General features: G+C 40.6%; 1 protein-coding gene across 6 annotated transcripts in view; it reads right to left on the bottom strand.

The window, feature by feature from the left end:
• The window catches only part of LOC141911508 (uncharacterized), a 39,136-nt gene extending 12,583 nt beyond the window's left edge, over positions 1-26,553 (bottom strand). For 3 of the 6 annotated variants that reach the window (XM_074802477.1, XM_074802479.1, XM_074802481.1), the window contains exons 1-9: positions 26,468-26,553; positions 25,150-25,277; positions 16,253-16,429; positions 10,787-11,012; positions 8,701-8,923; positions 7,214-7,392; positions 3,777-4,049; positions 2,550-2,729; positions 1,345-1,648 (exon numbers count right to left, since the gene is read on the bottom strand). In XM_074802477.1, the coding sequence (XP_074658578.1) occupies positions 1,345-1,648; positions 2,550-2,729; positions 3,777-4,049; positions 7,214-7,392; positions 8,701-8,923; positions 10,787-11,012; positions 16,253-16,429; positions 25,150-25,157 (1,570 nt within the window). In that variant the 5' untranslated portion in view covers positions 25,158-25,277; positions 26,468-26,553. Of the gene's footprint in view, positions 1-1,344; positions 1,649-2,549; positions 2,730-3,776; positions 4,050-7,213; positions 7,393-8,700; positions 8,924-9,033; positions 9,333-10,786; positions 11,013-16,252; positions 16,430-25,149; positions 25,278-26,467 lie in introns of those variants that run through there. The other 3 variants (XM_074802478.1, XM_074802480.1, XM_074802482.1) reach the window with 3 other exon arrangements.
• Between the last annotated feature and the right edge of the window lie 5 nt (positions 26,554-26,558).

Below are 26,558 nucleotides of genomic sequence, written 5' to 3'. Positions count from 1 at the left end.
CTCAAAGCGAAAATCTATAACGATCACCTTTTTTGATACATGGTTTTTTGGGTTTGCGAGAAAATTTCATTAGAAACTTCGTCAATCAACTGTAAATCAATTCATCAATCCATTAACATCAATAATGCATAATCTAATCGGTAAATAATACCGCAGAACCCGTTTAACCCTTTCAGTGTGTCTACACCGCAGTGCGGTGTATGAATCTGTGAAGTACTTTGCTAGTACACCGCACTGCAGTGTATTGATGTAATTAGTTTTTATCTCTATTGAAAGATGACAGCACCTGTCAAACATAGTGAAATACTAGTAACTAACGATACACTGCGCCGCGGTGTAGACGCACATAGTGTTATTCCTGTTATTCAACAAACTAGGGTGGAATTATTCAAAATTTTCAAATTATCTCCAGCACTATAGGGTATTGATTAGTCAGCACCGAAAGGGTTAATCCGGAAAATTTGGTATGAATGATGCATTCATTTGGTTTACGAGAAATCCATTACATTTGTGTATTAGATCAGGGGCGGGAACTATAGGGTCTGATTCGGGGAAGGGTGCACCTTCAGAATAGGGCACAACGTACAATGAAAGGGCGCCCCGAAAGAAAGCCCATCGCAAAACATAAACTCAATCTTGGAAATACAGAGGACGAGCACATGAATTCAATCTTTTCAAGGTATCAACTTGATGTCTATCATTTTCCCGTGAAATTTTAGGGCAACTGGACATTTGAAGGGGGATGCATACTCCCTGAACCCTCCTGTTGGACCGGGCCCTGGAAGTGGATCATCAGGATTACATCTAAATACTGTAGCCTGTTCCATAGCTGTTACTTTATGAGTAACTGCGTTTACCCATAGATTAGTTAGAATCGCAATTGAAAGATGGCAGTACCCGTCAAACATTACGACAAATCTTAAGTAAATTACGATATCGTAGAGGAAATTTGAAAATTTTTCGAATTTAACTCCAGCAGCTAGCTACGCAGTTAACTGTTGTAACACACATTCATGGAACTTGACCAGACCAGTATAGGTTAAGAAATTGTCCTTGAATTATATAAAATCAGTTCATTTTCAAAACTTGAACTGGGTCCAGGAGATTGAAATCTAATTGCTTTAGACCCAGAACCCAGTTCCACAGTCGTGAGTTAAGATAAGACTCACGAATAAACTCATTGAAAATCAACTAATTTGAAGTCATATAGTTAACTCTAAACTGCGCAACTGGACCTTTCTGGACCAAATACAATCAAGTTATCTAATAAATCCACTCGAAAAAGGTTTAAAAAGAAACTGGAAAAATATTCTTTAAACCCGAAACCAAAACATGTTAACGAACCTGTATTTTGTTGTTTGTCGTAGTTGAATTCGGGTAGAGGAGGTGGGGGTAGGGTAGGCCGCGGACTCGATGGCTGCTGCTGTTTCTCGGCCGACTGCGGCGGCGTCGGTGCGCGACGTTTCTTACGGCTGGTCGTCGACGGCGATGCGCTGTTTATCGATAACCGGTCGGGGCTGACCGAGCCGTGCAGGTCGCTGGTCGTGCTGCCGCTGTTTAAGCTCGACTGACGCGCGTGGCCTCGGCCGCCGTTAACGAGCGCGTCGGCTCCCGCGCGTAACGAACCCGTACTCGATCGAACCCCCGCCTGAAATATACGAAAACGATCTGCAAGGATTTTTTCGAAAATAAGATTCCAAGTTCTGAACAACAACCAAATATTTGCGTTAGCGTAGAAATTTCGCAAAATGGAGGCTTGTTTCTCTGATTGATTTGAATTCTTTGAATTCAACTGGAGTTAAAAGACAGCTCTTTGGTGGCAATCCCTTCAATCAGTGAAGAACTCGTACCAACCAATGTCCAGGATTTTTTTTTGGTCAAATTAAAACCTAATCTAGTAAGACCAGGTATGTGTGCACTCCAAATATAGAGCCGCAAGATATTGTAGACTTAAATGTATCAATTATAGTGTTGGTACAACAACTTTTACGTAGTAACATTTTTGTCCCCATTTCAATTTTCCTGTGACAAAACTGGGCCCGGTTTTTCGATGCACCTTTATTTCAAGGTTCTTTCATAAGTCTTACATAATAAGACACACAGGTATGAAACCCGGCTGACTCTATAGTGTTATAAGCTGCGTTCACACTAGATTTGGCACTTACGAAGTACCGTGCTGGTGCCGAATTCACCAAAATATGGCGCTTATACAGCCAGTTATGTTCACACTACGAGTCGGCAATTCGGCACTTAATAAGCCCAGTATAGTAGCCACCCGGTGGGTCGATAGAGGAGAGTGTAATTAGTGTTAAGTGTTTTGAACTATGAGGATGTGAATACGCGGCTAGCTAAGCGCCGAATCTGCGTTCACACTACGGAAAATACGCGGCTTTCGGGTTTTCGGGTTTTCGGCGCGGAATTGCATTCCACGCTTAATAAGCCGCGTATTTCAGTACGGAACTGAATAAGCCGCGAATAGGCCTCGAATAATTTCCTAGTGTGAACGCTTAGTACCGTACTGAAATCCTAGCGTGAACGCAGCTATATACCTGGAGGGCTGGAGTAGATTCAGCGGTTAACACTTCCACGGATGCAGCTTTCTCCGTCGGCTGGGGTAACACCCGAGATGACTCCAGCGTCGACGCATTGTGAATGTCTTTGTGATAGAATTCCTCGATTCCTTCATCGGCTTCGCTGTCGTCTAAATTGGACATCGATTTCGCTTTCATCTATAACGAATGAAAAAGTAGAATCGTAAGCATATCTTCGATTTGTAGTGTAGATTTCATTTGAATGTAATGCTTAGCTCTAATATGCAAGACACCCTGCTTAGTGCGGATCATAGGTCGGATGAATACATGTAGCTCATGAAAAAGTTTGATGTACAGTAACAAACCATGGTTTCCATAGACAAGTGGCTGTCCAATATCAATAGTTGACAAAAACCCACAATAAAAAGAAAAACTATCTGGTAGTTTGACGTTTCAACTCAAATCTATGAGCCATGATCAATAAATCATGTTCAATAAATCATCAATAATAATCAATAAATCATGTACCATAAATAAGTTTTTGAGTTGAAACGTCAAACTACCAGATAGTTTTTCTTTTTATTGTGGGTTTTTGTCAACTAGTAACAAACCTGCTTAATCTGGATTATTCAAGTCTAATGAAATTCATTCAGTTTATGAGTGATCCAAAATCTTAACACTATATATACTACATGAATTGGGATTATCTTATTTGAATGTAAATCTTAGCTTGTTACAAATTTGGATACAACATTCGACCGTGAAGCATAGCTTTTACAGTGAAATCAACCTTTAACCTAAAACGACATAAATAACCTCCAAATTCCAATATCCAAATTCCTTAACCCTTTCAGTGCTGACTAATTAATACCCTATAGTGCTGGAGATAATTTGAAAATTCTGAAAAATTCCACCCTAGTGTGTTGAATAACGGGAATAGCACTATAGTGCGTCTACACCGTGGCGCAGTGTATCGTTAGTTACTAGTATTTCACTATGTTTGACACGTGCTGCCATTTTTCAAGAGAGATAATTACTAATTTCATAAATACACTGCAGTGCGGTGTACTAGCAAAATCTATCACTAATTTATACACCGCACTGTGGTGTAGACGCAATGAAAGGGCTAAGATTTCCAGGTTTTTTTTGCGTAAAATTTGCGTTTTCCCAGATCTTTTCTCAATTTTTCTGATTTCCCGAGTTTTCCAAGATCCCCGATTCTCATACGCCCGAACATTATTTTACCTGTCTGTTCGGAGGGGCCGGCGCCGATTTCTTCTTCTTACCGCTCGACGAATCCTTTTTCTTCACTTGCATTTTACTCGGCAAAGCGCCCTCGACGCTCGACGTTTTCATCAGCTTCGGCTGCGGTTTCACCTCGGCCTGCGGTTTCTGCGGCTGCGCGGCCGATATCACCGGCGTGCTCGGCGTCTGGTACGAGTGGCGCGCGTGCGATATCGCCGGCGACGATGGCGCCGATATACCCTGGTTGGAATGGTCAAAACATATAATACTACTCTGTGAACGAAAATGGAAAAAAAAACGGCAAAAGAAATGCGTTAGCGAGAGTTAGACACAGGGGAAGTACCGGGTACCGACGAAAAAACCACGCGGTCAAACCACCATCACCGAGGAGCAACGAGGAAATTTAACCCTTTCAGTGTCGCGCTAAATGTGCTTTACATTTATCTGTAAGAAGTTAGCTAACGATGTAATTCTTCACTTATACTTCCATTACCACTAACTTCGTACGTTCTATTATGAGTTGAATTACGGATTTGATGCATTTGAAATAATCAGAAGGGGAAAAATCCCGAATAAACGAAATCATTGTTTTCTTAAAACATTGAATTCATTACTTATTAAGTGATCGGGCGGGATTTTGAATAGAAAATAATAATAAAGAATTGTTTTATTTTGGAAGATGATGCCCCAATATTGTGTTTATTGCATACACGCAATTACGACGTCGTTTTTGCAATTTACTGGAGTGAACGGGACAAATACATCCACTTCAGCACCATAGTCCATCGCATTTTTTTTTGGCGTGCGATGTCAAGATACGATGTGGCATTGGAAAAAACTATAGAAGCTTAATTCTATCGCTATATCTATGCTTCCAAAAAGGGGGCAGCAAGAACAAAATTTAAACATAATTCTATTTCTAGACCTACGTAGAGATCGGAAAGGTTTTTTCGTGGATCGATAATCAAACTCATTAAAAAACGGCATTAGATGAGATATCCGTTAGTGCCAATGGCAGCAGATGGGATATCAATGGGTGCGAACACGTTTTAAAGAATCAATGAACGAACGAACGAACGAACGAACGAAAAAAAATGTTAAATTCATCGAACGTACAATACGATCAGATTGTTCAAAAAGTAGAAACAAAATCATTCGTCACCTTTCGCGACAAAGAGGATAGGCACTGAAAGAGTTAATACAGTAAACCATGCACACAAATCTCATGCGTTACTACTGGCGAAATCAAGAAAGACAGTCGGGACAGAGGAAAATATTAAGTGGAAAATATTAAGTCAGAGGCTTATACGTTATGATATGCTGGGGCCGGTTGCTTAGACTTAAGACCGGTCTAAGACCAACTTGGTTCTATAGCCGATCTAACAACTTAAGACCTGTCTTAAGATTTAAGACCACTTTTTGACTTAAGTCACGACTGTGCAACCGGCCCCAGAGGCTAAATGTTTTTATCCCATTAGTCACTGTTATGGATAAAACGCTTAACCCTTTCAGTGCTGACTAATAAATACCCAATAGTGCTGCAGATAATTTGAAAATTCTAAAAAATTCCACCCTAGTGTGTTGAACAACGGGAATACCACTATAGTGCGTCTACACTGCGGTGGGGTGTATCGTTAGTTACTAGTATTTCACTATGTTTGACACGTGCTGCCATTTTTCAAGAGAGATAATTACTAATTACTAATTACATCAATACACCACAGTGCGGTGTACTAGCAAAATCTATCACCGATTTATACACCGCACTGCGGTGTAGACACACTGAAAGGGTTGAGATACGCGTAAGTTTGCAGTCATTCGTTGAGGAGCCGCGTTAACCGGGTGCAGAATAGATACAAACGAAACGAGTAGTACTTTATAGGTGTAATGAGTTTGAGATAGGTGAAATGAATTTTCAAATTATCTTTAGCACTATAGGGTATTAATTAGCCAGCACTGAAAGGGTTAAAACCATAGTTTATATTCAAAAGCTCGAAAATCTGACTAATTGGATTTTTTCATTGAAAATCTTCCGGTCCCTAAAACATATGACGATGAATACATGGTTTACTGTTAGTTCGTTTAAAGGTAACACAGCGGTGTACAAATGCGGAATAGAGGTTTTGAGATCTCGTCACAGGTGGAAAATTAGCGGATTTGAAAAACGTAATGTTCACTGAAGCCGCACACAAGCACAGGAGACGTACGAAAACACAAAATGAAAAATTTAAGGGAAACACCGACGTTTCTTGGTTTCTTCTACCCACACTAGGGAAGGGAGAAAACGCACAGCATGTTTTCCAATTTTTTGAGCCTGCGGCTTCAAAATAACTGAATCAGTGGGAGGTGGCAAATCACATAGTCAATAAGTTTAGCCATTATCGCACAACGAATTAATCATTCAAGATTTTGAAGAATTAGATACAGGAAACAAGTGCGCAAGTCATAGAAAAAATCATTATTCACGATTTCAAAGAATTAGATACAGGAAATAAGTGTAAAAGTCATAGAAATAAGCCCATAGCCAGGCTTGTGAAAAAAAGAGTGCCGCTGAAGTTTACTATCCTATCCACAACGCTACCGAGTTCTCTGATTCTGAACTACGAAGAATGATAAGAGAACTGAGTTTCCTGATTCCCAACTCCTGTCCTCTTGTCCTGTGCAGTTAGCTCAGTTGGTTGAGTGGAGGACTGGGAACCGACAGGTCCCTAGTTCGAAACCACCTCTGGCGTTGGCTGTCGAGACACATACATGGACTAAGCTCTGCTTACTTAGTCAGGTTGTGAGCCATAACAACCTATAAAAAGGCCCTGGCAATCTCTTAAGACGCGCTAGGGTTACACTGTAAGTAATTGCAGTCGGGACGTAAAACTCTTCTAAACTAAACTCTTAAAACTCGTCGGAATATTTACAGCATCAATGCTACCGAGTTCTCTGATTTGCAACTCGGTGAAATATTTACTTACCGGTATGGTACCGATGTAACAAAGTAGGACAAACAAGGTAGAGCTTCACACTGAGTTGCGAACAAATAATAAATCCAAGTTCCACAATCAGAAAGCCGCAAAGTTAAAATTTCAAAATCTAAAAATTTATCACAATATCCAAATTTCCGGTTTTCCAAAAAAGGTCATTCCTTGAAAATGGTTTTATGTGAAAAAACCGAAAATTCTGATTTTACATGAAATTTAAACATTTTTATATTCTAACTATTCGGCTTTTTGATTGTGGGACTTGGATTTAAGGTAAGGCAGACCCAAAAATGAGAAAATATTTCTTCGAAATTAACTTCCATATTCCTGGCTACGGGCTTGAGGAACATTCATAAGATCGGATTAAAATATCAAAAGGCGAAGAAAGTAAAGAAATAATCGTCAACGATAGAAATTCAACGAAATACCTTACGTCAATTCGTTCTTTACAAATAATAAACTTACGTGTTTTTTCTTAGCCGAGCCATTTTTCGTTTTCGATCGCCCGAAGTTGAAAAATCCGCGTTTCTTTTTCGATGGCGCGTCCATTTTCGGCGGCGGCACGTACTGTTCGATAATCGGAAGCTCTGATTGGCTAGTCACGTCGTAGGTCTCCTCTTTAATACTCGTGCCGCTATTCGTAACTGGAATTTCAACGAAAACGATAAACATTGAGAAATCTGAACGAAAATGATCCTCGAGTAAAGAAAATAAAGTTCTTTATCATAGAAAATGAAAATTGCAGGGGCGCATCCACTGTTGAGGGTAGCACAACTAAAAATGCATTCTGAAATTTGCTGCAATTTCCAAGTAATTAATGTCCAGTCATGAATTGCTTTCTAGCAAATTAACTGCATCGAGATGTTGTTTCCAGCCAATAAAGACAAAATCATGAAGAAAATTACGTGCTCTTCGTTTAAAATCATCAACCTCATCATTTAATAATGTGCCCTTTTCTACTTTGGGTATGAAAAAAAAAATGAAAAAAAAGGGCACGAGATTTTCGCTATAGTAACACGTGCCTACGGTGCCTGAATTGTTCTGATTGCTGCAGTCTTACGTATCTTCAAATTATAGACAAATTTTTTTTCCTTTTATCTTTCGGTGTCGCTAGATTTTACTGTAAAATTCCCTCAGAGGCTGGATGATTTTGCTATAATTCAATTATGTAAATTGACGTATAATGTCCCAACCTTTACATCTTAGTACCTATCTGAGCCAAACTCTCTAAGCAAAGTTCGTTATTTATTGTTAATACTTTATTTTGGTGATATAATATAATCAAAATTTGGCCTTATAAATTATGTTGATAAGCTAATTAGCATAAATTATCATAAATTATTTTGTACTAATACGTAAAAAGTGCCAAAACTACCCACACTGTGTAGTTGACACTAGGGGTCATTCATTTATTACGTACGCATTAGAGGATGGGGGAGGGGTCAGTGCAATTGCGTACTGTAATGCTAAATGTATATGAAAAGATGGCCGATTTTGCGTACAGTCGGGGAGGGGGGTTGAAAATTCAAATTTTATGCGTACGTAATAAATGAATGATCCCCTATATAGTATGACATGCTGCTTTTTCTGAAAAATTCCCTTTCAACTTTACAACTTTCTGCAAATAGATCTGCCCGCAAAAAAACATGATTTTTTGGCACCGTACAAACCCTGCCTGACCAGTAAAAGACCCATCTTGTCAGCAGGGATTTAGGCCTAAACCCGATGACAGGAGCACCCTGCCTTAGTCAACCCATGGGAACCATCACCAGACTGGGGCCAACTCAACTTTGTTCAGAAAATTGGGTGAGCCAAACTGAAAATGGGCTCAAACCAAACTGCGAAACTGAGATCAACCAAACTGCGAAATCGTTTGAGTCGGACAAAATCTTTTTATAAAAAATTCGTATTTGGTACTGAAAACGTAATCTTTCACAGAGCGCCAAACTTACCTCCATTGTTGACGACTACTAGCTCCGTAATGTTGTAATACTTTAAAGTTTTCTCCATGTCGAGAGTTTCGAGCGTTTGAGGATGACGCACTTCGTGGAATTGTGGCACGAGATCTTTTTCGTCGCAGATCGACCTGAACACGTCCGCTAGCTTCGACTGTAGACTGACACGTAGAACCATCTGTTTGTCACCGGGCAGACCAATTATCAATCGATGCGTTAACTAATTAATCACAATAATCATGTAATTAATCACAATAATCAATAGAATCAATAGAATTCATCTTTGAAATACCCTTGAAATGGGCGTCAATATCTTCTGTCAATGCGGACCTGGCAAGTGAGGATCTACCAGGTGTCACTAGTGTGCAATAGGACATCAACTGCTGCAGTGAAAATGGATTTCACTTTTTGGCAAGTGAAGATCTACCAGGCGTTACTGTTGTGCAATAGGACATCAACTACAGCAGTGAAAATGGATTTCACTAGTTGCAAGTGAAGATCTACCAAGTGTCACTGGTGTGCAGTAGGACAACAACTAATGTAGCAATAGAGGATTCCTCGTCTACGTAGCAGGTGAGGATTTACCAGGTGTCACTAGTGTGCAGTAGGACGTCAACAACTGCAGTGAAAATGGTTTTCAATTGTGGCAAGTGAAGATCTACCAAGTGTCACTGGTATGCAGTAGGACAACCACTAATGTAGCAATAGAGGATTCCTCATCTACGTAGCACGTGAGGATTTACCAGATGTCGCTAGTGTGCAGTAGGACATCAACAACTGCAGTGAAAATGGTTTTCACTTGTGGCAAGTGAAGATCTACCAAGTGTCACTGGTGTGCAGTAGGACAACAACTAATGTAGCAAAAGAGGATTCCTCATCTACGTAGCAGGTGAGGATTCACCAGGTGTCGCTAAACTAATCCAATAGAAAAGTGAATCTTTTCCATAGCTTCGTAAGACTAGATAGTTAGGGAGCCAAGGGACGTTTAATCAACAGTTTGAGCCCAAAAGGTCTGACGGTTTATTCTTGTACATTGGCGCCTAGTCAAACAAGAAAAAGCTGGTCTTAAGTGACAGAGCTGTACAGCTTTAGGCCTGGAGGGGGGGCAGGGTATGGAGCGCCAAAAACGGTTTTAATCAACAATTTGAGCCCAAGCTTGATAACACAGAGAATGTTTAGTACCCATCGTAGGTAAATCAAAACGACTTCGCAAGTAATCTGCAGCAAATATCCGCAGCAAATATCCGCAGCAAAGTCCAGCATCTAGGAAGGCCCCCTAGTGGGCCCCGTATACGCTTTTAATCAACAATTTGAGCCCGAACTCCATTTTAGAGTAGAACTGTAGCTATTGGTCCATTATTCATGAATCATCGATTTAACCCTTTCAGTGCGTCTACACTGTAGTGCGGTGTACGAATCGATGATGGATATTGCTAGTACACCGCACTGTGGTGTATTGATGTAATTAGTAATTAGTTTTTATCTCTATTGAAAGATGGCAGCACCTGTCAAACATAGGGAAATACTATTAACTAACAATATGCTGCACCGCGGTGTAGATGCACTATAGTGGTATTCCCATTATTCAACACACTAGGGTGGAATTTTTCAAAATTTTCAAATTATCTCCAGCACTATAGGGTATTGATAAGTCAGCACTGAAAGGGTTAAAAGTGTATAGCTTTGTTTGTTAAACCGGAACACGCGTCTAAATTCGTCAAAACCTACAACAGGTCGGTGTTTGATTTACCCTTTCAGTGCATCTACACTGCAGTGCGGTGCATTAATCAGTGATAAATTTTGTTAGTACACTGCACTGCGGTGTATTGATGTAATTAGTAATTATCTCTCTTAAAAAATGGCAGCACCTGTTAAACAAAGTGAAATACTAGTAACTAACGATACACTGCACCGTGGTGTAGATGCACTGCAGTGGTATTCCCGTTATTCAACACACTAGGGTGGAATTTTTAAAAATTTTCAAATTATCTCCAGCACTATAGGGTATTGATTAGTCAGCACTGAAAGGGTTAATAGAATAAAAGAAAATATCATTGACGAACGAGGATACTTTCAAACGTACCTCGAACTGTTGAGTCGAGTCGAGTCGTTGTTTCTTCAATCGTTCTTTGTCCCGCGACGACATTTTCGGCTCGATGAATATCTTGTTCGTTTTCAACGATTCGATCGTTTGATTCGGACGGAACTCGATCGACTTGCCGGCGCCGTCGATCGCGCTGATCATGTGATTCGACGGGCTGATCTTATTGGCCGCCGCCAACTGGACGAATAGATCCATCACGGGTACCCTGTGCGCGACGAAAAAAATAGACAATAAATTCATACTCCGGGCTAGTTTTACGGAACGGTTTCATCTTTAAGCCCGAGTCCCAGTTTCACGAAAAAGTTTAACTAAAACTTTTGGTTTAATCGCTATTGGTCACTTCGTGTTTACAATGAGGGAAACAATTCTTAACTGATAACTTAACTGATTTTAAGCTTAAAACTTTTTGAAGAAAGCTGACAAGGGGCTGGTTTTATAGACCAGTTTTACTTCTAACCCCGGGGCTGGTTTTATAGACCAGTTTTACCTTTAACCCCGGGCTGGTTTATAGACCAGTTTTACCTTTAACCCCTGGGCTGAATTTATAGACCAGTTTTACCTTTAACCCCGGGGCCGGTTTAATAGACCAGTTTCACCTCTAACCCCGGGTTGGTTTTATAGACTAGTTTCACCTTTAACCCTACGGCCTGGATCAAACACGTAGTTTTGATTTTAAACTACATAGGGTAGTTTCATAAACCTGGGTCCAGTTTCGCAAAAAAGTTTAACTAAAATTTTTGGTGTAATCGCTATTCATGGTTAATTCATGTTTTCAATGAGGACAACAATTCTAACTAGAACCATTTTTGGCTTACACTTTTTCGTGGAACTGGTTTTATAGACTGGTATTTAGTTAATTGCGGGGTTTAACTCAATTGAAAATTAATTGAGTTAACCCCCGGGTTTATGTTAATACCAGTCTATAAAACCAGCCCCCGTGTTTTTACTTTAAGCCTAGAGGTTAGTTTTATGGACCGGTTTTAAATTCAAGCACATTGGCTGGTTTATCAGACCAAACTTTAAATGCAGGGGTTGGTTAAATCGACCGGTTTTAACTTAAACCCGGCGGCTGTTTAATGGATGAATTTTCAATTTAAGCCAAAGTGCTGGTTTTATAGACCAGTTTCAAGTTCAAGCCCGGTAGCAAATTTTGAAGAACTGTGGCTATTTTAACCCTTATGGCTGGTAATAGGCCAGTTCGAAAGTTTAAAATGGTTCATAAAACTAGCCCCTGGACTAACAATTTCGAGGGTAACCCGCTATCGTCGCGGTGGAAGGCCGTGCACATTTCCAATACGTGTCGGAGCGATTTATCAGTAAAATGGACATTCCAAACCAGCACGTTCTATTAATGTTTATCTCAATGATTTCATTTCATTCTATTCTACGTATAGAGATTATGTAGGCCTATGTACACTGAGTTGATAAAGTCTATAGGCTATACATTTCACTGCCGCGGTCTGCCCCGTTTGAAACATGCTCGCAAAACCAAAACATGTCTTCGAGCTTTTATCGACCAGATGATGATACTGCGTAACATTCTTGTTCGAAGAAAATTGATTTTTCAATTCTCAAAATAGGGATTGACCCTGGTAATTATTTGATTGGTAAATTTCATTTTGATTTTTTAAATTTGCTGTCCCCTATTAACCCGCCACACCTAAAGGGGGTTTGATTGATTGGAATCGGATATCGAAGCGTAGATATTTAACCAAACTGATTTTAACCATCTAAAAACTGAGTCCGAAGAATCTTCGCATCGCCTTTCAAACACTCTTAAGTAAAACATGACTTAAAGCCGATCGTTTTTGAAGATATCGATAGAAGGTTTGAGGATGTGAGGTCAATAAGTATCAAGGGCGGAGCCAGGATTTTTAGAAGATGGGGACCGGGGCACTGAAAGGGCGCAAAAGTAAGCACGACGGACACCACAATGCGCGAAAAAATAAAACGAAATAAATAATTCACATCTCTTAATAAAATGAAAAGAGAAAAGCCTTTGAGGGCACCTCCAAAAATTCAGAAGGGGAGGACTAGTCCCCATGGATGGCTTCTCCTTTGGGTACTCGCCTTCGTATGAAGATCAGTAAAATTGGTCTATAAACGTATGTGTGGGATGGAGGAACTAGGTATGAAATATAAGGACATCATATCATTTTCTATCAAATATCAATATCAATATCATTGACATCATATATATTTGATAATGGACATAAATTGTAATGAGAACAAAATACTTTTCACATGTCCTCGGGCCTAAAACATTCGAATTGTAGGCTTCACACAATGGCGGCGTCCGCTAAGAACGGATTATATATAACGAGCACTTATTGTTAAGATATGCGTGTCGACAACATTGTCCCTGAAAACCTAAACAATCTGACCTACATATACCTATGCAACATAAACAGTAAGGTGACACAAACACATTCAAATACCAGTCCTCAGAACTGCATAGAATAACCACTACCTAATTATTACTAGTCTTAGCAATACGATATACACGGCCTAGTGACAATTTTCAGTAGGGCTTGAATTTATTCGCGAAAAATACCAGAATCAGTTTCAACGTTTGTTTGAATCCTTATTGATAAGAGACTATAGCCGCGATCACACGGGCCAAATTGGCACCGATCAGGCTCGGGCTAAATTTGGCCCGTGCCTAATTAGAGACAGCGTTCACACGAAAACCATTCACTTGATACTCAACAATGCTCAAACAAAGCGAAGTGGATCATTTCCGGTGCTAGTTGCAATTCAAATGCAATCATTTGTCCGGTGCTAAAATTAGACTCGGGCCTGGTCCGACGTTTTTGGTCGGGCCAAACAGGCTCAGGCCCATTTGGCACCCATGTGAACAGTTGTTCCGGGCCATATTTGGCCCAGGCCAAAAATGCACGTGTGATCGCGGCTTATATTCCTGTTGAGAATAACGATAAACAGTCCGAAAACGTTTTCTAGAGCCTAGTGGTTTATTCAACATTTCGACTTTATTCGAATTAGTCATCCTAGGAATAATTCCTGACAATGACTATAGTCGAAGTGTCCAATAAACTACCAGCTCTAGGAAACATTTTCGGACATTTTGTCTCTCGTAGCTTTCTACACTGAACGCTACTTCCAGCGTTATTGAATCTTTTTTCTCCTCAACCCGCTGAATGTCACTCGTCGAATTATTATCATGTTCAAGTTTCTTTTTCCCCTCAACCCGCTTAGCACCACTCAGGGGCGTTATTAAAACAAGACTTTATAAGCAGGTTAAAGCAGACTTTATGACATAACAGGTTGAAGATTCTTTTTCTTTTCCCGAATTCATTTTCAACATAGCCCAACACCGAAACGTAAATGAAATATTCAGCCTCCGAAAAAAGCCGCTGTTGTTTTATAATTAACGTTTGACACTATGGCTAAAATTTCTAAATCAAACCTCCCTATTACGATCCCGGTAGGCGTGGTGGGTTTGTAAGGGACACAGGATAACAAAAAAAAATCAGAACAATAATCTACCGATCAAATAAATAATGGTTCAATTTCTATCTTACACACAAAATTGGTTTATTCGCGATATTTTCACCATGAAGTAAAATCTAAATCAATGACTGTACTGGCTCGAAGCACGCATTTAAAAATCGTCCGCAGTTTTTTTTTTTTGTACGTGTCATGAATATTTTGTACGAAGTCAAGAGTACTTCAAATAACAACCCGGGATAAAAATACGAATCACGAAGGGCTCTTCTCGTATTTACCCAAACGACGAAACAGTCGAGGTTTCGCCGCAGAAAATTAAAATCAAATAGCGTCGACCGAATTGAAATAGTTGATTGTTTTTTAGTTCGAAATGATGTATTGAGGACCTGGCAGTGTTAAAGCGACTTAAGAAAATTCCGCGAGTATCCACTAGGTGGCGCTAGTAACAATTCACTCTTTCAAAAGTGGGTTTTTCCCGAATCTAAGTATATCCAAACCAGCCTTAAAGATCATTCCCTTTTAACGCTACTTTTGCAATCAAGTGGTGGCAAGTGATGATCCACCAGGTGTCTCTAGTGTGCAGTTGGACATCAACCTCTCTGGGAATCGTGGAATCCACTTGTGGCAAGTGATGATCCACCAGATGTCGCTAGTGTGCAGTAGGATATCAACAACTCCGGCAAGTAACCAAGTTCCCCTTTCTATGCGGGGATTTATTGTATTCATTGAAAATTTTGAAACGTCAATTTAATTATGATCGAAATCTACGTCCCACTGCCCACCAGACCTGGAGGGTCCTCAAATGTCCTACTGCACACTAGAGCGACACCTGGTGGATCCTCACTGGTCACAAATGGAATCCTCAATTGCAGCAGTTGATATCCTACTGCACACTAGCGATCTGGTGGATCCTCACATGCCACAGGTGCCTCCTACACGGAGTCCTCAATTGCCGCAGTAGTCGATGTCCTACAACACACTAGCGACACCTGGTGGATCATCAATCGCTGCGAGCGGAATCCTTGATTGCCACAGTGGCATATTATCTCATCATTGATTTCTAATGTTTGTCACTGAGCTGTTGCTGCTGCAAGTTTATTCTATTGAGCCGATATTAGAACAAATCAATAATAATGATCACATGGCTACAACTGCGAAATTGAGATAAAATAGAATGAATAACTATCTGTTATTCAGCAGTGATGAACTTTATCCAGTTTTTCTGTCATATTTCATTAATCTCGGACACACAGCCATAAAATTAAGCCACACGAGTATTAACGAAAAGTGTTTTTCTGATACATACCATTCTAAACCGTGTATCCTTCAGGGACCGGTTTTTACTTTAACTGGTTCAATAGAACGGTTTTTTATCATAACCCCAGGGACTGGTTTTAAAATCCAAACTTAACTCTAAACCCGTGGGGCTGGTTTAAAAAACCAATTTTATGTTAAAGCCCAGAGGTTGGTTCTAAATACGAGCATACCAGTTCTAATCTAACCCTAGGGGCTGGTTCAATAGACCAGTCAACCCTAGGCTCAGCAGGGTTCTCCAAAACAAGTTTTAAAAGGGTGGCCACCACTTTCATTATTTTTTCGATGTTACACGTACAAACACTTAACAATAGATGAAGCCCCTTCAAAATTGGAAAACACTACCCAGTATTACATATTTCTGAGTTGGATCTTCATAAACCTACAGGTGGAAACTAGTTCATTTTCAAACACTTCAATCTTACAGTCAGATTGAAAACCGAATACCCGGGGTCGCTTGCTCAAAGGTTGGTTAAAGATAACCGTTGGATAAACATTGTGGCAATAATGAACTTTCACTATGTCAACCATCCACTGGTAATCTAGCCCCGGGTTCTCAATCTATTAAACGTGCCACGAGTCGGTTCTCCGTTTGAATAAGAAACTAATTTTCTAATTTCTTAGCCGAACTCGAATTTCCAGCCTACGTATATATATACATACTTCTTATCGACGATGTGTTTCTGTACGTCGCCGCTAGGTAGTACCACTTGTATTTGTATTTGAGTATCGTCGGCTTCATCGGCGGTCGGAGCCAGTATCGCGACGCGTCCGTTCTCTAGCACCAGCGACGACGGTCTAGGGGGCGCTTTCGCCTTCTTAATTCGCGCTTTCGCCTTACTGCAAAATACGAAATATCATACGAAATATTAATTCATCTAGATTTCGTGATGGGTTTATTTTCTATCAACTTCGACTGGATTTTTTTGTCACCCGAATAAAATCGGATGAACCTAAAGATATGTATATTATGGTGGCTGATTCGGGCCAAGTTTGAAAAAAAATAATTCCGTGCAATATGCAGCGCAAAAAAATATATTTTATTACGAAGGTTCGTTTCTGTGCTTGTTTTGGCGCGTTTCTGCGCTGCGCAAAAACGGACACAGAAACGAAATTCGTTTTGCGCGGCGCAAAAACGAGAAATCCCCGCGCTTAAACGGGCGCTAAAACGAATGTTCGTTTCTGCGCTCGTTTTGGCGCGTTTCGTTTTTGCACCGCGCAGAAACGAAGCAATATATTTTTTTGCGCGGCATATTGCACGGAATTTTTTTTTTTTCAAACTTGGCCCCAATCAGCCACCATAGTGTATGCCTAAACGTTCTTGGTTTAAGTTTTCATTGATTGCTAGGCTGTACCTAGAGTCACTACTAACAGTAACTACTAATAGACACCTAGAGGACCCTCGCTTGTTGCTGCCAGAGGGTCAAATGCGAAATCCTCTATCGCCACAGTAGTTGATGTTCTACAGGACGCGACACCTGGTGGATCCTCACTTGACACAAGTGGAATCCTTTATCGCCATGGTAGTTGATAAGATAAGATATAACTTTATTCTCCTGACTAAAATTGATAGCATAAAGAGGTCTAAAAAGATCATACTACATGATGTCCTACTACACACTAATGACACCTGGTGGATCCTCACATCCCACACAGGGGAATTCTCTATTGCCACGGTAGTTGATGTCCTACAGCACACTAGCGACACCTGATGGATCCTCACTTGTCACAAGCGGAATCATCAAATGCTGCAGAAGTTGATGTCCTACTGCACACTAACGACACCTGGTGGATGCTCACTTGCCAAAAGTGGAACCAATGATTACCAGTAGTTTAAGTCCTACTGTACACTAGTGACACCTGGCGGATCATTATTACAGCACACTAGCGACACCTGATGGAACCTCACTTGTCACAAGTAGAATCATCAAATGCTGCAGAAGTTGATGTCCTACTGCACACTAACGACACCTGGTGGATGCTCACTTGCCAAAAGTGGAATCAATGATTACCAGTAGTTTACGTCCTACTGTACACTAGTGACACCTGGTGGATCATTATTTCCCACTTAAAGTGGCATCCTCTATTGTAACGGTACAGCACTTCAGGCCCCCATTCAAAGAGTAACCTTCTTCCTGACATAGAGCGCTATACCGATTGAAGAGCTACTTTCCGATTCCAGATGCCCGGAATCTGATCAGCAGCAATAGCAGCGAAGTGCATTAACATGTCCATAAAATAAATAGGATTTAGAAGCGTAAAGTAATGTAAAGGCACGAATACAAGAAATGACCTTCAGCTCGGCCCATACGCTACATGTCAATAGCTATACACTCAGATCGCAAAAGTCACGTTTAATTTCTCGATTAACCGCATGATTGTATAAACGACTGCTGCGGGCACTTAACCGCTGATAGAGCGGTTCTCGAAGAACCAGCAGCGCGCCGACAGCGACGGGAGATGAGTACGTTGATTTCTATAGAAACTGTTGAACGATATTATTCGCTCTACGATCGACGTGAAAACTGCGATGAATAAATAGCAACTGTTGTCAAGATAAACCGCGCGTTTAGTACATTTTACTCTTACGCACTCTCATTCAATCTGCTTGGTATATATACGCACCTTTTCAGAGCCCAAGAGCCCGACGCAGGCAAATTAAACACTGCCGCCAGTACCCCGCTCTCATCGAAAATCTAGCGTGGCTCATGCCAGTCTCTAGATCCACAGCGCGTGCATCGACAGCAACTGGGATGTGTAATCTAGCTAATATTCCTGAGGGCATCCCGAGTCGAGTGTCATTTTTGCTAAAGTTTTAATCAGTTGTGTTGTTGATATCGGAGCGATATGACCGCAACTGAGTACAACCAGTAACTCAAAACTAGAACATGGGCAACTGTTTGGAACTAGAGATAGATCGTCCCTTACCAGTCGTAAGCTCACTCACATCGACACATTCGAGCAACTGATTGTATCCAGCCAGTTGCTCTCATGCGCCGAAAACTGCCCGGCAACTAGTCGTCTCCAGTTACTTTGTTGCTGTAAGCTAGGCTAAGTTAGTCGAAACTAGTTTTCAATTTTTCGAAATTTTTCAATTTTCAACTGAAACAGATTTCTATAGGGCCTACGCCCGAATCCGAAATAATACATAAGAGCAAATAACTTTTCTATTCTCGGTGTTAGATATAGATTTCGTGATTCATGGGGCCTATACTGCACGGGAAAATGATTTGGCTCGAGGTGAAATTGAGACGCACGAAGCCATGGAAGCTATCGTACAGTGAATTAACCTCGATGACCTTAAGTCAGGATCTAGTTTCTACTGTTGCCAGTAAACCCCTTACGAGGTTTCTCAATTCTATCTTGCGATGGTTTTCAATTAATTGCTCGCAATTCGCGATTTTCATTTGCAATTCTGTCGTCATCGGAGCTGCCACTGATGTCGGGCAAAGGAAACAACGGCGAGGGCGTATTGAATACATAACTAAACACTCAGATGATGGGGCATCGTCTCCCGGCAGGGATTCGAACCTGATAGCATCGAAATTGTCACGGTACGAAACCCTGCTCCGAGTGCGCAGCTTAGATGATGTCATTATCAGTCAGATCACATATCCCGTAAAATCCTAGCCCGGGTTTTCCTATTTATAGTTTAACCGTGAAATTTGCCTTAGCGATTATACAACGAGCGATCGGATTGGTGCCGCAAGTTTTCGTGTGGTAAACCTGTGTGGCACGGTTTCGTGCCGTGGCTGGGTGTAGCGATGCCATCGGGTCAGAATCATCCCTGCCCAGAGGGAGGATGGCGATGGGGTCGACACGAATTCATATCTACGTACAAAACCCTCGTGATGAGAACGAACTCATCGGATGCAAAGATACGTCCAAAACCTTTAGGGCTAAGCGGCAGGTGAGTTAAAAAATGGACCAGTAACTTCAGTTTACTCATAACCGAAAATTCGCACTCATTATCAACCTTTGCTCTAACTTTTTCGCGTGGATATCGATCCTGTTCATTTGTTTTCAGACTCAAATTCAAACCTCGCAGCAGCGGATCCAGGATTCCATGGAGGGGGTGCACAAATCCAAGTAGGGGGTCTGGGGGAAAAATTGTTTAAATCAGATGCGCGGAGACGCGTTCTGGGCACGATCAAAGTATGAAACAACATGAATGATGTAGGACTGCCGTAAAAAAGTGCTGGTAACTGTAAACAACGACATAAGCTTACGCATTTTCAGGGATTTTTCACATGCTTGTCTTCGTTCTCACGAAAAAAAATTAGCGAGGACTTTAGGGGGTGCACAGGCCCTGGATCAGCCACTGTCGGACTAGCCAGCCTCGAAATCCTCTACTGGTACGCCGATGTACTAAGCGGAATCTGAATTTCGAAACTAGCCTACGAGAATAAGGTTCTTTTTTCCAAGTCGAAGCAGCTGTGCCACGGTATCGGAGCATCTGTTGCCATGTAACGCGCTTCTATCTTACTACGGGACATATTGTGATTTGTATCTGTTCCCGAATTCAGTTGTCTAACAATCTGGTGATTATTTCAATGAAACTGTGCCACTACTCGCGCACAGCTGCGATCACAGTTGTATCACTACTCGCCCAGTTGGAATCAGCAGTCAATAGTATTTCGCTACTTAAAAGGCAAATATAGTATTTTCTGACAATGAATTCAAACTTAATCAACTCCCATTTCAGATCTATTTCCGTCATCAGTGGAACCTCGTTACAACGAACTTTACAGGACCAGAAAATCTGTTCACTATAACTGATAGTTCGTTATATCCAGTATTGAATTAATCAAATCTTGTCACTCGGGACAAATTCTATATTTGTTAAATCCGATGAATTGTTGTTTCCGAGTTCGTTTTAACGAGGTTCCACTGTAGTATAGATCATCGCATGATATAATACACAAATATCACATTCAAATTCATTCTAAGATGTTCCTGCAAAGTAAACTACGTAATGGGCAATGAATGAATGAATGAAAAGTTTGAAGATAAACAAAACCTCCCTGCGGAAGATCTTTATTTTGAAAACTGGTCGTCTAGACACGCGTGGAAAGTGAGGAGGGTTCAGCCATGTGTGGAGAGTGAGGAGGGTTCAGCCATGTGTGGAGAGTGAGGAGGGTTCGGACACGCGTGGAGAGTGAGGAGGGTTCAGCCATGTGTGGAGAGTGAGGAGGGTTCAGCCATGTGTGGAGAGTGAGGAGGGTTCGGACACACGTGGAGAGTGAGGAGGGTTCAGACACACGTGGAGAGTGAGGAGGGTTCAGCCATGTGTGGAGAGTGAGGAGGGTTCAGACACGCGTGGAGAGTGAGGAGGGTTCAGACACGCGTGGAGAGTGAGGAGGGTTCAGCCATGTGTGGAGAGTGAGGAGGGTTCGGACACGTGTGGAGAGTGAGGAGGGTTCAGACACGCGTGGAGAGTGAGGAGGGTTCAGACACGTGTGGAGAGTGAGGAGGGTTCAGACACGCGTGGAGAGTGAGGAGGGTTCAGACACGTGTGGAGGGTGAGGAGGGTTCAGACATGCGTGGAGAGTGAGGAGGGTTGGGGGTGCATCGCGATCAATGCATTTGTACCAAGGTTATAACGTCGGGGTCACACCGCATCTGGCGTGTCATGACCATCAAACACAAGCTGAAGTGAGAAAACAAGGACGATGCGACACATAAATCCGTACACGTAGTTCCTCTATATTTGACTATAGTTAAATATTAATAGATTTTGAGAACTCGGAGAAACTGACAGTTCAGTTCAGCGTGCATCATATGTAGAATAGAAATCTATATACGTTACAGTCTACAGTTTACCTATTGACGCAGGTATACACCCAAACCTCGCATAAATAGCGATCATCGCTCTTAAAATAGAATACAGTTAAAACGAACGACATTGACAGAAAGCGTTTACACCCATTGTCTGATATCGGGAAAGTTATTTTAGGCGTATTCGTTCTAGAGTGAAAGGCAGAACATTGGATTACCGGCCTCGGACATACTGGGCAGGCGATTCAAGCGGCCGAACCGTGTAGCTGAAACAATAGGCCTTCTATCAGCCGATTGAGCGCACTGCTGTTGCGAAATAACCGGACGTTAGCGCTGCGCTTCGAAAAAAGCTATTCGCCATTTTGCTTTTGCGTGAACCGTCTGAGAATGGTCATTGACCAATAAATATGGCACTTGCAACTGTATATCTGTACTTCGATTTCCGATTTCCAAATCAAACCCATGTATCGCTTCCGGCAGGTGTGGTGGGTTTGTATAAGGGACGCCATATCAAATCAAAAAATAAAAGGAGATTGTTACCTGACCTTTTTGAAGACTTCTTCATTTTTCGGCGTACTAGACCTAATTGGCGCAACACGCGCAGAATCAATGATCTTTTCATCGAATTTTCCAAAACTAATATAAAATCTAGAAGTATTAAAATTCAAGGTGCAAAATACTGGAACAATCTACCATCTGAATTGAAAAATCAGCCCCATTTAAGTATATTTCGTTACAGTCTCAGAAGTCTGCTCTTGTCTAATTACTAGTAACCATAATTGTGTGTTCTGACTTCAAGTCTAATTTATATTTATATCTTTTAGTGTCTCTAGTAACGTATGTGTGTGGTGTGCGTATGATTGTGAGAATGTGAGCGTATGTGGTGAGGGATTTCAGACTAGTATAAGCCTTATTGGCTTTTCTTCAATTCCTCGCATAAATTATTGTTACACCGACTATATATTATGCAATAACTATTATGTTATAATCCTTGTACCAATTATTTATGCAAAATAAATCAAATCAAAAATCAAATCAAATCTAATCAAATCAACAACAGGGTCAATCCCTATTTCAAGATAAAAAAATAACAGGAAGCACCTTCAATCCTACGAATTCTACAGTGTTGGCCATTGGAACTTTTGGTGTTTACTATTTTCGCACTTAAGTTCGAACTAACCGATTCAATTAGTTCGCAAATAGTCAACTAGGCCCTAATTCCGTAAACATAAGTCCAGCCAGGCGGCATAGCTCACTATATGTACATATAAGTCCCCACTGGCCCAGTTTTTTGTACATGGTTAAATAATAGGTGATTAGGTTTTGAACTCAAGACCCACATTCAAATTAATCGCACGTCACAATCTCTCTCTATCAGTACTTCACAGTAGATTACTGTTTAGCTTCGATACAGAAAAGAACCCGATTAAAGCGATATATGAATGAGGTGAATTGAGACATTCATGACGAGCGTTCACCAGTCCCGGCTTGTCGTTCGTGGTTCGCGTTCTCTCGGGAAAGTCAAAGGAATGCGATAAAAAGTCTCCAGGATAACAGGACAGGTGAATGAGAGCGATTCAGAAATTCGGTGCTCATTAAAATTCTAAATCTGTCTCTTTCCTCTTGAGCTATGTGTGTGTGTATACAAACCTGATTGACTGGTTGAACTGAACTGAATACAGTACCAATCCTTAGATATATCAATCCCCGCCGGCAATTTTGAAGAAGGTTGATAGGTAATTAGATAAAGCGCCTACCACTCGAATTCAATGATTACCCCTCAAACTATTTCATTTTCAACTTTTATTTTATTCTTTAGTTTTTTCAATGTTTTTTTTTTTGCAGTTAGCCCTTTCAGTGCTGACTAATCAATACCCGATAGTGCTGGAGATAATTTGTAAATTTTAAAAAATTCCACCCTAGTGTGTTGAATAACGGAAATACCACTGTAGTGCGTCTACACCGCGGTGCAGTGTATCGTTAGTTACTTATATTTCACTATGCTTAACAGGTGCTGCAATGTTTCAATAGAGATAAAAACTAATTACTAATTACATCAATGCACCGCTGTGCGGTGTACTAGCGAAATCCATCACCGATTCAAACACCGCACTGCGGTGTAGATGCACTGAAAGGATTAAGTTAAACATCAAAAAAATAAACATGAAACATTTTCACAATTTGATACTCATAATTTCCGTCATTCGCTTTCGGAGAGGAAGACAGAGTCAACTAGTTTTAATACCGGGACCCGGTTCCACAGGTTGTGAGTTAAAGTTGATAGATTTCTAAGTAGTTAACTCTTAAGTTAGTTAAATCTTAACTCCCTGTGCTGTCCCTAACTCGGAAAAGTTGAGACTGGTTGAATTCAACTCCGAGTTGATGTCAAACATTGATTCTAGACTAAAGAGTTTGTAAACTAGTAGACTGCGCAGAACCTAATTCAAAAAAGTTGAGACCGGTGAAATCCAACCCGAATTGGTGCCCAATACTTAGAGAAATGTTTAGAATTATCAGGGATTAAAATCAGCGCCACCTGAATTATACTACGTAATATATCATGATGAGGAGAGTCCATGAGGAGTCGCGTTAAACTGATGTCAAACCGGTCAACATTATAGACAAACAGTACATCGATCGTTAACCAAATCTCTATCTCTTAATTCAAGTGAATTAATTTACTTAACCTTCAAAATACTATTTGTCTTGGCCATAGACGTAATACGCCCTATCATATTTTTCTAATAGGTTTTAGGCCTATATATGAATAAGTCTCCGTATACAATAGGACTCCAATTCTAAGAACAGCGGTTAATTAAAAAACCGGTAATCCCTATTTTGAATAGGCACTATTTCTGGATTTGACCCGTTACTAACAGTAGTACTACACTGAATACCAGACCTGTTACTACACTGAATACCAGACCTGTGAGTATCAAAAGGAGTGTTATGGCACGGTCAAACAAATACCTAAATAAGAAGGTCATGTTTCGCATTAGGGCCCCGAGTAGGCCAATGGATTAAAACAAGGTTCATTCTGAAAATTTCATTAGATTCTGAGAACCAAGTTTGGTTTCGGCCAATTTTCTTGGATTCTACATAAGTCGCAAGTAAGGATCCACCAGGTGTCGCTAGCGTGCACTAGGACATCAACCACTGTGGGAACAGAGAATTCCACTTGTGGTGAAAATCCACTAGGTGTCGCTAATGTGCAATAGATCCCCCATAACTGTGGCAATTCGCTATGTTGCAATTGAGGATCCACCAGACAACTAGTCTGCCAAGTGAGGATCCACCAGGTGTCGCTAGTAGTCACAATGTAGGCCTATATCTAATGAATCTATATCTAATGAAATACAAATGAAGTAAAGTTGTCGGTTACATGCGCTGCATTTAGGATTTTATTCGGGGGCAATCGTCCTAGAATCAGCACTCGGTCTTCTGCTGTTGAATTTCTGCTACATTTCAACCGAAATTGAACCAACTTTTGATAAGGCTTTTCAATGAAAACCACACCAAACGGCAAGAGCATTCTGGGAAGGAAAGGAAAGGAAGGGAATTCCGAGGCTTGGTCTATGACATTTGGATTTTGAGCCTGAAAATCTAGTTCAAAGTTAATTGAAAATAAGCAAATATTGAAGAACCTAGGAAACAGATAGGTCTACCGTAGTCTAGTCTGGCGGTGTGTGCGTCGGTATTTCATTAACCCAATACCAGTGATTAATAAATAATTAAAAATCAATAAATTCAACGATATTCGTAACCAAATACGAAGTACTTACGTTTCCATGGTGATTAATCCTCTTTTGAAGGTTTATATATTCAAGTCCGATCATTAGATAATCCCCGACACATAGTTTTAAGTTAATCCCAACAGTAGCACGATAAATGACGCGTCATTTTGATGAATCTGAAAAGCAAAAATTAACTCTGAATTCAATACGCCGTGCTTACAGTTCCGGCATCGGTACTATGATAGTCGTTTCTACAGTGCTACGGGTTAGCTGTACTTAGAACATTCAAAGTAGGTCTAAAAAAAATGAAATTTTTTTTTGAATGTACGCTAGAGCCATCAGAGCCATAAATTATTTACTTCTTATAGCTTAACCCTTCCCCTTACAACAGAAATGCGTACCCTAACCCTTACCTAAACCCTTTGAACGCTCGTCTCACCCTTTAAACACTAAACCCAGATTTTCTGGAGTTGTAAAGGATTGAAAAAGCCGCCATTTTTAACTGGCACTCTGATTAGGATTGAAACGGGAAACCGGGTCCGATCTAAGCACTTGTCCGATTGCCCGGGACAATAATATTATCATTATGGCAAGTAGGTTATCATTATCACTTGTCCACGGGGCTAGTGCATTTTCATGTCTCAAAGCCATTTCCCAATCAATACAACAGTTAGACTGCTTGTGTAGGGCAAGCAGATATTTGAGAGGGCAAATATAATTTCAGATATACTTGCCCCCGGGCAAGTGGTTTTTATGCCTAAGATCGGACCCTGGGGAAATCGGTAATAGCTTTGTAGACACTTTAAAAAAGAAACTAATCAGATTCAGGATCTAGGGTCAGGGACTTAGGCGTACCGAATTCATAAAACATGAACTGAAATTAGAATGAAAAAACAATGTCGATTTTTTTAGAAGTGTTGAAAACTTTTAGCATGAATTGCAAACAAGATTTGATCAATTTTCCTTCATAAATTTGACTACCTTAAAGTTTGAGTTAACTTTAATATGTACGTTAGAAACTGCCTGGAAATGGAACGCATTTGGGCCTTTTTTTATTTTTAGCCGAGTAGTCCACTTAGGCCCCTTCTTTTACCGCTGAGTGGTTGAAAACATGGTTAAAATATGACAGGCTACAGTTTCCACTAAGAAATTAGAATTGATCCTTTATCATCTAACTTAAATCAACTAATTAGACCTAGGGGCCTATAACTGTCAAAAAGCAATTAAATTTTATTGTCACCCAAAACAAGAGTTAACATTCTAATTTTCCCTCAAAATGCGTTGGATTTCTTATTCACAAAATCGAGTAACGAAGTAAAGAAATATCGTTTGACTTAATCGGATAGTTTTGAAATAAAATTTCTACCTGTTATTAAAGGATTTCTAACTTTAATCCGGTATGAATGCGAGCGCAGTTGCGCTAATTGGTAACCGAGCACTACTGATTGACGATTGAC

This window comes from Tubulanus polymorphus, chromosome 10 (genome assembly GCF_964204645.1).
Source record: "Tubulanus polymorphus chromosome 10, tnTubPoly1.2, whole genome shotgun sequence".
Lineage (NCBI taxonomy): Eukaryota > Metazoa > Nemertea > Palaeonemertea > Tubulaniformes > Tubulanidae > Tubulanus > Tubulanus polymorphus.
Note: the sequence above shows the minus strand (reverse complement) of the source record. Positions and strands in the feature narration are given on the sequence as shown.